General features: G+C 42.2%; 1 protein-coding gene across 3 annotated transcripts in view; it reads right to left on the bottom strand.

Moving 5' to 3' along the window:
• Window positions 1-12,520, bottom strand: part of ZNF81 (zinc finger protein 81) — a 188,913-nt gene that overhangs the window by 113,226 nt on the left and 63,167 nt on the right. For 2 of the 3 annotated variants that reach the window (XM_077146078.1, XM_077146077.1), the window contains exon 3: window positions 8,053-8,127. The exons of the other annotated variant lie outside the window; for it this stretch is intronic. In XM_077146078.1, coding sequence (XP_077002193.1) covers window positions 8,053-8,127 — 75 coding nt within the window. The remainder of the gene's footprint in view (window positions 1-8,052; window positions 8,128-12,520) is intronic. 3 annotated transcript variants of the gene reach the window in all.

The raw sequence follows: 12,520 nt of genomic DNA, 5'->3' as shown, positions 1-12,520 counted from the left end.
GACACAAACGGACATTTGCACACCAATGTTTATAGCAGCGTTATTTACAATTGCAAAGAGATGGAAACAGCCAAAATGTCCATCAACAGAAGAATGGCTAAACAAACTGTGGTATATACATACGATGGAATATTATGCAGCTTTAAGACAAGATAAACTTATGAAGCATGTAATAACATGGATGGACCTAGAGAATATTATGCTGAGTGAGTCCAGCCAAAAACTAAAGGACAAATACTGTATGGTCCCACTGATGTGAATGGACATTCGAGAATAAACTTGAAATATGTCATTGGTAACAGAGTCCAGCAGGAGTTAGAAACAGGGTAAGATAATGGGTAATTGAAGCTGAAGGGATACAGACTGTGCAACAGGACTAGATACAAAAACTCAAAAATGGACAGCACAATAATACCTAATTGTAAAGTAATCATGCTAAAACACTGAATGAAGCTGGATCTGAGCTATACGTTTTTTTTGCTTGTCTGTTTGTGTCTTTTTTTTTACTGTTATTATTATTTTTATTTTTTCTCTATATTAACGTTCTATATATTTTTCTGTTGTTTTGCTAGTTCTTTTCCTAAATCGATGCAAATGTACTAAGAAATGATGATCATGCATCTATGTGATGATGTTAAGAATTACTGATAGCATATGTAGAATGGTATGATTTACTGTCACATTTTACTACAAGCTGCAAGGAGAAGCCATGCTGCAATTTTCACATTTAGTTTGGAAATCTCTTTGGCTAAGTACCCAAATTCATCATTCTCAAATTCTGCCTTCCACCCAATACCAGCATTTAATTTTGCCAAATTCTCTGCCACCTGAAAACAAAGGTCGCTTTCCTTCCAGTTTGCAATGACACATTCCTCATTTCTGTCTAAAGCCTCATCAGAGGTATCTTCAGAGTCCACATTTCTACCAGCAGTCTGTTCAAAGAAATTCAGGCCTTCTCTACCCAGATCCTCACAACTCTTCCAGAATTTTACCCATATCCATTTAAAAAGCTGTCCCACATGTTTGGTATTTGCAAACTGCACTAGCACTCCACTTCTCTGGCACCAAAATCTGTTAGCCGTAGACAACATACATGCCAATTAATGAGATTTAAGGGGAGTCCAGGGAAATTAGTAGCAAATATGTTGACCAAATTGTATCATCAATGGTGCAATAAATGGCCCTCCACTTTACTGCCTATTAATGAGGGGGAATTGGAGAGGAGATTGCAAGCCAAGTACCAGGAAGTAGATTCAAGACAACTAACACAACTATTGCCCTGTTTATTAGTCAGGGATCTCTAGAGAAACAGAAGCAACAGGAGATATCCATATATATGAGATTATAAAGGTGTCTCATGCAACCATGGGGATGGAAGAGTCCAAAATCCGCAGGGTAGGCTGTGAAGCTGGCAGCTCCAATGAAGGGTCTGGACAAACTCCACAGGAGAATCTTGCTGGCTGAAGAAGCATTGAAAAAGTTCCTCTTCTTTCTTAAAAGCCGTCAACTGATTGGACTATCTCATTGTGGGAGGCATGCCTTAGTTGATCGCAGATGTAACCAGCCATTATTGCAATCAACTGACTGATAATTTAATATACCAGCCTCTCAGTTTATCAACCAAACACAAAATGTACTTGCAGCAATGGTCAGGACATAATCACTTGCACAAGTTGACACCAGAACCTAACCACCCCTTGACAACATGACAGCTATACACATTACCTTGAAATATCTTAAATTCCACATAGAACACAATAACAGACACATTTTCAACTATCAATACTCAACTGTCCTGCATACAACTGGAAATGCACTACATTTCTCTGGAATAGGGTGCAAGTCCTTAAGTAACAGTCACTCTCACACTTCATATTCTATGACTTAAATACTATAACATGAACAATATAACTTATGTCACATAGTAAGAGGAAAACAAAATATATGCTTATGTATAAATGCAAACAAACACATAACAAAACAGAGAAGAAATATTCATACAATCACAGTTCTTGTTTCTGTAACTGGTCAGGTCGTTGTAGTGCATATTTATCACTACCTTCTTCTACTATGGATTCCATGTTCCTTTTACCCTCAGCAAGCACTTCAACTGGCTGTGGTTCATTGCCAGGTGGGGTTACCCAAACTTTATTCTCAAAGTTTTGGGGCCATTGGTAGTCATGCCTGGATTGGGTTGTTGCAGTTTTCCATTGACTTTAATCACAGGTCATGGTAGTACTAACAGATATCCTAGGGGATATCCTGTATTCCAGGAAAACTCTTCTTTATCTCCATTGTGTAGTTGCAGTCCTATTTCTCCTTGATAGTCAGGACCATTCATCCCACACAGAGTAGTTATCCCCTTCTATGCCTGTTGATTCAGTGGCATGAGAAGCCCAAAGTGGCCAGGTGGCAGTCTTAACTTCCAGCTCAATGGAAACATTGTTGTGTCTCTTGGTAGGAGCACTCTTCCTTTTGGAACTAAGATCTGTAGAATAGCAGAGCTTAAGGTTTCAGGGACAGGAGGTAAAGATTTTTCTAGTGGATCACAAGGGGTGATGGTGAATGCTGTCACTTGCATTTCTACCCCTTGATTCCTGGAACTGTGAATCCTGGCTATAGGAGATTCAGAGCATACACAGCTGCCTGGAGAACACTGCTCCAGCCCTGCAAGGTACTGCCACCTAGTTGGCACCATTACTGGGTCTTCAAAAGGCATTCCACTGTTCTATCAACCCAGCTGTCTCTGGATGATGGGGAACATGGCAAGACCAGAGAATTCCATCAGCATGTGCACACTCCCACACTTCATTTATTGTGAAGTGGGTACTTTGATCAGAAGCAATGCTGTTTGAAATACCATGATGGTAGATAAGGCATTCCATAAGCCAACGGATGGTAATTTTTATAGAAGCATTGTGTGCAAGGAATGCGAACTCATATCTGGAGTATGTGTCTATTCAAATTGGAAGTGGGCCAAAGTAATCAACCTGCCACCAGGTAGTAGGCTGATCATCTCAAGGAATGGCATCATATCAGGGACAAAGGGTGGGTCTCTGCTGCTGGCACATTGGGTATTCATCAGCGGCCATAGCAAGGTCGAGCTTCATGAGTGGAAGTCCACGTTGCTGAGACCATACATAACCTCCATCCCTACCACCATGCCCACTATGTTCAAGAGCCCATCAGGCAATGGAAGGAACGGCTGAGGAAAGAGAAGACTGTATCCACAGCATTGTATCCACTTGATGATTAAAACCTTCCTCTGCTCAAGTCACCCTGTGGTGAGCATTCATATGGGACACAAATATCTTGTTCTTTGACCATCCAGAAAAGCCTATCCACATATCTCTTCCCCAGGACTTTTTGTCACCAATTTTCCAATCATGCTCATTCCAAGTCCCCGACTATCCAACCAAACCATTAGCAACAGCCCGTGAGTCAGTATAGAAACATACCTCTGGCAAGTTCTCTGTCCAAGAAAAATAAACAACCAAGTGCACTGCTTGAATCCACCCACTGGGAGGATTTCCCCTCAACACTGTCACTTCAGGACCTCCCAGAAAAGGGTTGTAGTGCTACAGGTGTCCACTTCTGGGTAGTCCCTGCATATCATGCAGAATCATCTGTAAATCAGGCCTAAATTTTCTCTTCCTCTGTCAACTGACTGTAAGGAACTCCCCAAGAGGCCACAGCTCTGGTCTGGGAAAGAGAGGGTAATGTGGCAGGAATGGGGGCCATGGGTATTTGGGCCACTTTCTCATGTAACTTACTTGTGCCTTCAGAACCTTCTTGAGCACTATCTCTTATTTACCAATTCCATTTTATGAAGGAGTGCTACCATGCATGCTCAACTTTACAGATTGGTGGGTCAGATAACACCCAGCTCACGATAGGTAACTCAGGTGTCATGGTAACTTGTGGTCCATAGTTAAGCATCCAGTCTCTACTAAGGCCCAGCAGCAGGCTAAAAGCTGTTACTCAAAAGGAGAGTAGTTACCAGCAGCAGATGGTAAGGCTTTGCTCCAAAACCCTAAGGGTCTGTGCTGTGAATCTCTTATAGGGCCCTGCCAAATGCACCAGACAGCACTCCTATTTGTCACTGACATTTCCAGCACCATTGGATCTGCTGGATCATATGAACCAAGTGGCAGAGCAGCTTGCACAGCAGTCTGGACTTGTTGCAGAGCCTCCTTTTGTTCCAGTCTTCACTTAAAAACCAGCAGCTTTTCTGGTCACTCAGCAAATGGACCTGAGTAGTACACCCAAATGAGAAATAGGTTGTCTCCACGATCCAAAGAAGCCAACTGGATGTTATGCCTCTTTTTGGTCATAAGAGGGGCCTGATGCCCCACAACACTGAACACAGAAATTTCACTGAGGTAGAAGACCCTTGTATTTTTCTTGGATTTATCTCCCATTCCCTGACATGCAAACGCTTTACCAATAAATCTACAGTGGTTGCTACTTCTTGCTCACTAGTTCCAATCAGGATGATATCAACAATATAATGGACCAGTGTGATGTCTTGTGGGAGGGAGAAATGATCAACGCCCCTGGAGGCAAGATTGGGCTGGAGACTTGATATATCCCTGAGGGAGGACAGTGAAAGTATACTGCTGGCCTTGCCAGCTGAATGCAACTTGTTTCTGGTGGTTCTTACTGACAGCTATTGAGAGCTATTGAGAAAAAAAGCATTTGCCAGATCAACAGCTGCATGCCGGCTTCCAGGCAATGTACTGATTTGTTCAAGCAATGACACCACATTTGGAACAGCAGCTGCAACTGGAGTCACTAGCTGATTAAGTTTATGATAATCCACTGTCATCTTCCAAGACTTATCTGTTTTTTAAATAGGCCAAACAGGAGAGTTGAGTGGGGATGTGGTGCAAATCACCAATCCTACATCCTTCAAGTCCTTAAGAGTGGCACTAATCTCTGCAATCCCTCCAATAATACAGTATTGCTTCTGATTCACTATTTTGCTAGGTAGGGGCAGTTCTAGCGGCTTCCACTTGGCCTTTTCTACCATAATAGCTCTCACTCCATGAGTCAGAGAACCGATGTGGAGATTCTGCCAGTAGCTGAGTATGTCTATTCCAATTATGCATCCTGGAACTATGGAAATTACCACAAAATGTGATGATGTGAGATGGACCTGAGCTGAAACTCCATCAATCACCTGACCTCCATAAGTCCCTACTTTGACTAGTGGATAAGATGATCCTTTGGGTCTCCTGTAATTAGTGTCACTTCTGAGCCAGTGTCTCATAATCCCTGAAATGTCCAATCATTTCCTTTTCCCCAGTACACAGTCACTTTGGTAAAAGGCTGTAGGACTTCTTGGGGAAGGCTGGGAGAAAGGTTAACAGTGTAAATACCTTCCCTAAGGGTACACGGCCTTCCCCTGATTCAAGGGGGTCTGGGTCTGTAAACTGTCTCAAGTCTGAGAAGTGATTAAAGGGCTGTGACTCTCTGTTCTTGTAATCCCAGTTAGACTTCTGTTCACTTGACGTAGAATTCTTCTGCTTATACAGCTCAAGCAAGAATTTAGTAGGTTGCCCATCTATTTCACTTCTAGGTACCCTATGATACATTAGCCAATGCCACAAGTCTCTGCAAATCAGATTATTTTGACTGCTGCTTTAAGTCTGCTGTCCATTATGGTGGCCATGAACACCTTGTCTATGGTGATTAACTGTGGCCACATGGTTTCTGCCAATTCAGGATCCAATCATCCCCATTGTGTTTAAGGATTCCAGTTCAGTGACAGCAGTTCTTGCAGTGATATCTGACCTACAGAGCAGGGTGAACGACAGAGTTTTTCAGGGATGATGGAGCTAGTCTCATGAAATTATTTCTCAAGGTTCTTGTAAAAGTTGTGTCCTCTGGACATTCCTGGAGTGTGTGAACAGGTCTTCCATGATAAATCTACTCTAACATTACAATCTCTCTACGCTTCTGGATCCCCTCATCTACATTACACCAGGGAAGTTCTGGTATTTCGAGCTCAGGTAATGTTGGCCACCTTTGGATCCATGTTCCAGCCAACTATCCAAACTGTTAATATCCTTTCTAACCCCTCAAGCTAAAGCATTTAATGCAGAATCTCTGCTTAGTGGGCGCATATCAATAAATTCAGCTTGATCCAACTTTACATTCCTTCCACCATTATCGCAAACCCTTAATGCCCATTCCCACACATATCCCTCTGATTTCTGTTTATATAGATTGGAAAACTCATGCAGTTCTTTTGGAGTATAGCATACCTCCTTGTTCTAGTTTGCCAGCTGCCAGAATGCAATGTATTAGAAATGGAACAGCTTTTTAAAAAGGGGAATTTAATGTTACAAGTTCACAGTTCTAAGGCAATGAAAATGTATAAATTAAAGCAAGTCTATAGAAATGTCCAATATAAGGCATCCAAGGAAAAATACCTTGATTCAAAAATTCCAATGAAGTTCAGGGGTTCTCTCTCAAGTGGAAAGGCACATAGCGAACACAGTCAGGGTTTCTCTCTCATCCAGAAAGGTACATGGTGAACACAGTGTCATCTGATAGGTTCCTCTCCAGGCCTCTTGCTTCATGAAGCTCCCCAAGGGGCATTCTCCTTCATCTCCAAAGGTCACTGTCTAGTGGACTCTGTGGTTCTCTCGGCCTCTTGGCTCTGCTCGGCCCTGCTGTCTCTTTCTCATCATTCCCCAAAGGCATTCTCTCCAAAAAATGTGTCCTCTTTTATAGGATCCCAGTAAACTAATCAAGACCCACATATAATAGATGGAGACATGCCTCCATCTAATAAAGTTTAATACCCATAATTGATTGAGTCACATCTCAGTAAAGATAACTTGATCTGTAAAGATAACCTAATCAAGTTTCCAACCTATAGTGCTGAATAGGGATTAGAAGAAACCCTTGCTCCCACAACATGGCTTTTCTAGGGTGCATAAATCCTTTCAAACCGGCACACTCCTTATGAGTCACACTTTGTATCTCATCTTTCTGAGCCTGTTGGGACTTTGGTCTAGTTATACGTCTTGAAGAAAAGAGGGGTGGTGGGGATGGGTGATGAAAAGAAATAGAAGTTTGTCTTTCTATCCAATTACCTCAGGACATTCCGTTGTAGTTTCATCTGGTGAAAGAGGATTAGTTGGTCCAGACAGAGGCGTGAGGGCTGTTTCCCCACTGGAGGTGATTATAGGGTTAGCAGGCACTGAGGGGTTAATCTTGTTAGATGGAAGTTGGATGGCAGACTCCTCTGGGAAGACTGGAGGCCAGGAAGCTGTTTCTTCAAGGCAGGCTGGAGGCCAAGAAGCTCTTTCCTCAGGGCAGTTCATTACAAGTTTATCTAGCAAAGGCTCGGCAGATTCCAGGGATTCCATCTCCCCACCGCCATCACATCAAGTCATATATCACCATGCCACATTTCTGGATCCGATTCTTTTCCAATAAAAGCCCTTACTTTGACAGCCGACACCATGTAAGGTTGAGATTCTAGTTTACATTGTAAATCTGTTACTTGCACAAGAAGGCTCTGCATCTGGTTTTCAGAGATCTCAAATCTGTGACCACAGGAAATAAGATTTTCTTTCAGGGCAAATATGGAAATTTTTACATCACTCATATGGCACACAACTTTCAAATTTGAAACCTTAAGCTTATCCCTTTCTTTCATCACTGTATCCAGTACATCTAACAACAACCAGCTGGCATCATTATACCTCTTAATCCCACAAAACTTCATAAAGTTGTCAAAAACCTTCTCACACAGAGCCTTGACTGATATAAATGTATAATCAGCAGAATCTAATGGTGATATTTTGAGTATTTCTCTTGCCAAATGACTCCATGGACAGTCAGTGCCACCTTGATTATTGGAAAGAGTCATCAGTGCCTCTGAGTCTAATCAATGTGGAAAACCAATTGTAAAAATGCATTTTTAAGAATCTGTTTCTCAAGAGCCACTCCCAGTACCAAGGTGTATTAGTCATTGTTCTCTAGGGAAACAGAACCATCAGGAGATATCTGTAAATATAAGATTTATAAAGGTACCTCACATAACCATGGGAATGGAAGAGTCCAAAATCCATCGGGAAGACTGTAAAGCTGGCAGCTCTGATGAAGAATCTGGAACAATTCCACAGGAGAGGTTGTCTGAGTAAAGAAGCAGTGAAAGAATCTCTCTTTTCCCTTAAAAGGCCTCCAGATGATTGGATTATCTCATTGGTGGGAGATGTGCCTTAGTTGACTGCAGATGTAGTCAGCCACAGGTACAATCAACTGACATGGTTTAATACACCAGTCTTCCAGTTTATCAACCAGCCATAAAATATCCTTGCAGTCACGGTCAGGCCAGTGCTTGTCAGTAACAGTCAGGCATCATCACTTGGTCAAGTAGACACCAGAACCTGACCATCACACCTTGATTCTTCCTAATTCTCATCCAAGTGGGGCCTTCCCACCAATCTGATAGTCAGCCTCAGGTCCATTCCAATGTGACAACTAATAATAAGATTTTTGGGGAGTGGAGAGAGTCTACCCCTTTTTAGATAAAAATTACAGATGACCATCTATATTGGGATAAAAGGAGACAAATTCATGGCCTGTATATGCAGAAACCATGTTAATAGTAATAACTTCGGCAAGTTGGGTTAGGAGATGGGTGGGTAGGGCAAGTAAAGCTTGTTAAGGAAGAGGCCACAGCTAAAATTTCTTAAGGTTCAACTTCTCCTGCAGGCTATCATGCCAATCTTAGAGCCATTCAGAGACAACAGTACAAGATCTCAGAGTTTTTTTTTAGTGGGTCCTCACTGCTGTATAAGAGCTTTGATTCTCTTGGTGAGATTTCTCTGGGACAGACAAAGTCTTGTTAGAGACCACAGATAAAGCAGTGACTAGATTTGGGCTCTCACTGCCCGATATCAGATCTATAATGCTGATGAAGATGACCCACTGGAAAGTGAGAAACTGACCCAAGGAATTCTAGATACATTCTTATTGCCATGGAAAACTCTCCTAACTTTTATGTTAAAACTGAACAAAAACACTGTTATTACGACAATAGGCAGCAAATACCCCAGATTAAAGTGGACATATTAAAAACAAAAATTGCTACTGTGCTAGCAAGGCCTGAGTTAGTCAATGGTCATACACCCCACAACTGGCACAAACAGAAAGCAATAGTGGCTATGGCTGTTGAATTAAGGCATCTCCAAAGTTGAAACAGATGGTGTCAGAAATTATTACCTTGACATGAGATACAGAGCTCTGGGTATTGTGATAACATTAGAAGTTCAATTGGACAAGTCCTGAGTGGCTGCCAGATCCCTTAAAATGAACAATAAATGTAAACACTTGCTTGCTGGCATGGAGTTGCCCTCTTACTCTATGCCTTATCCCTCCCTCCTCTTTGACCCTGAAATCTGCTGTTTTCAGGGGAATGATGGTTATGGGTGTGAAAGAGGTCTTCCTGCTCCCAAGAGGGACCAAAAGCCACACAAACTCCTCTGACTACGCAAGAGAACTTCAGGTAAGGGAGAGACTCAGACTTTTATGGCTTTGTCAGATACAGGTGCCCAAGTCACCATTTGACCTGATTTTGAGGAAGGGAGGCAGCACCAAATTCAACTGATGGGGTTTAGGCAGGGATTTGTAGAGAGAAAGGTACCTAAAGTGACTTTGTGGGTTGTGTTCTTTTGGATGACTCAGTGTACTATTATTGTGGTTTCCACAGACAAATATATAGTTGGTATTAATGTCGTACATGCTTGGCTTGTGAATGCTTATAAAATTCTATGGAGATTCTATCATTCAGGGGCTGCCACACGTAGAGATGTGTTGGTAGAACAGGAAATCACACCCCATTCCATCTCCCTATCCCCTCCCAGGTGGTCCAATAGAAGCAATACAGAATCTCACAAGGACAAAGAAAAATCACAGCCTTGATTAAGGACTAAAAGGCAGCAGGTATAGTAAGAGGTACAATATCCAACACAACAGCCCTGTAGAGCCAGTGAAAAAGGCCAATGGGAGCTGAGGCTTATAGTAGATTACTGCCAATTCAATTTACTTGTTGTCCTCATAGCCCTGGCTGATCCAGACACTGTAACTGTAACCGAATCCACTGCAAAAACTAATGCCACGAGAGAGGTGACAAGATGGTGGCTTAGTGAGGTGTGGGATTTAGTTTGTTCTCTAGAGCAGCCAATAAGTACCCAGGAACAGTATAGAACAACTGCAGGGGCCACATCAGTGACCGGACACACAGTGTGCCCCAGTCTAGACCAGCTGGACTGGCTACGAGCCCACCCAGAACTGTGAGTACCTCAAGCTGCGGCAGCCAGCAACCTCCCCCACAGGCTGCTTCCCAGAGGGAAAAGGAAAGAGAGTTTACCAGCAGCAGGGGCTGAGCCCAACGAAACTCCAGTTGTGGAATTAATGAACAAATTCTGACTACTAAAAATAGGCCCCTAGCGCAGCTGAACTTCGAGTAAAAGCAGAGGTCGCTGGTTTTGGCCCCAGTGCAGAGAGGACAGGGCTGATGGAAAAAGAAAAAAAAAACAGAGGCTTTTTTTTTATCTGGAAAGGTTTGGACCCTGAAGGAAAGGTAGGGGCACATAGGACCTGGAGATACACAGAGCAACATACCAACATAAGCTCTTGATTGGCAAACCAAGGAACGGGGTTCCTGCTCTGAAAAGGATTTCTCTCTTTCGTTTTGGTGGCTGTGTTTCTACCGCTTGACTGCTCTTTGGATACAGCTGCAAGGCGAAGGGCTCCACTGCCCCAGGCATAGTCAGAATTAAACTTGTTTGAGTGTTTGTCTGGAGCCTGTGCCTTCCCCAGGAGAGGGATGGGGTCCAGCTAAGGTGGAATCCCTCCCTCAACAAGTTCAGACACCAGGATCTGGAAAAGTGGAGCAATTAAAGCCAGAATACAATCTCTCTTCTGTCTCCACCATGCCCCCAGCAGAGAGAGTCTGCTGAAGTTAAAGGTACAACATCACCTTATGCTGGTGGGACCTGCAGGCAGACAAGTGCCACATAATGAGCAGGATATGAAAAATGGAGAGCCCAGAGGCTTCATAGGAAAGTATTTCAATCTGCTGGGTCTCACCCTCAGGGAAAACTGACACAAGTGACTCTTTCCTCCTCACAGGAGGTCAGTTTGGTCTGGGAAAATCTGGATGGGGTCTATAATAGCTAAGTAGATCTTCCTAAGGGGGGAAAAGGCACCATACAGGCAGGGAAAGAATTCTGATCTGTTAAAATCTAGGCTAGAGGTGCAGAATAAGCTGAACTGAATGTCAAAGAACAGATAGACAACAAAGTCATCCAACAAGAAAATCCTAGGTAAAAAAAGTGAAAACAATCTCTAGAATACACTAATTAGGGTAATTAAATGCCTAGATGCCAGCAAAAAATTACGAATCATACTAGGAAAACTGAAGATATGGCGCAGTCAAAGGAACAAAGCAACAATTCAAATGAGATACAGGAATTGAAACAATTAATTCAGAATGTTCAAACAGACATGGAAAACCTCATCAAAAATCAAATCAGTGAATTGAGGGAGGATATAAACAACACAAGGGATGAACAAAAAAGAAGAAATCAAAGTCTGAAAAAACAAATCACAGAACTTATTGGGAATGAAAGGCACAGTAGGAGAGACAAAAAAAAACAATGGAACCTACAATGTGAGATTTCAAAAGGCCTAAGGTAGGATTAGTGAACTGGAGGACGGGACATCTGAAATCTGACAAGCAAAAGAAAATACAGGAAAAAGAATGGAAAAATATGAGCAGGGACTCAGGGAACTGAATGACAACATGCACTACACAAATATACATCTTGTGGGTGTCCCAGAAGGAGAAGAGAGGGAAAAGGGGGAGAAAAACTAATGGAGGAAATTATCACTGAATATTTCCAACTCTCAGAAATACTTAAAATTACAGATCCAAGAAGTGCAGCATACCCCAAACAGAACAGATCCAAATAGACATACTCCAAGACACTTACTAATCAGAACGTCAGATGTCAAAGAGAAAGAGAGAATTTTGACAGCAGCAAGAGAAAAGCAATCCATCACATACAAGGGAAGCCCAAAGACTATGCATAGATTTCTCACTACAAACCATGCGAGAAGACTGTGGGATGATACATTTAAATTACTAAAAGAGAAAAACTGTCAACCAAGAATTCTATATCCAGCAAAATTGTCCTTCAAAAATGAGGGAGAAATTAAAACATTTTCATACAAAAAATCACTGAGAGAATTTGTGACCAAGAGACTACCTCTGTAAGAAATAATAAAGGGAGCACTAGAGACAGATACGAAAAGACAGGAGAGAGCGGTTTGGAGAAGAGTGTAGAAATGAAGACTATGAGTAAAGGTAAAAAGAAGGAAAATTAGATATGACATATAAAATCCAAAAGGCAAAATGGTAGAAGAAAGTACTGCCCATACAGTAATAATACTAAATGTTCATGGATTAAACTCCCCAATCAAAAGACATAGA

Source organism: Tamandua tetradactyla, chromosome X (genome assembly GCF_023851605.1).
Source record: "Tamandua tetradactyla isolate mTamTet1 chromosome X, mTamTet1.pri, whole genome shotgun sequence".
Taxonomy (NCBI): domain Eukaryota; kingdom Metazoa; phylum Chordata; class Mammalia; order Pilosa; family Myrmecophagidae; genus Tamandua; species Tamandua tetradactyla.
This window is presented reverse-complemented; position numbering and strand designations above follow the sequence as displayed.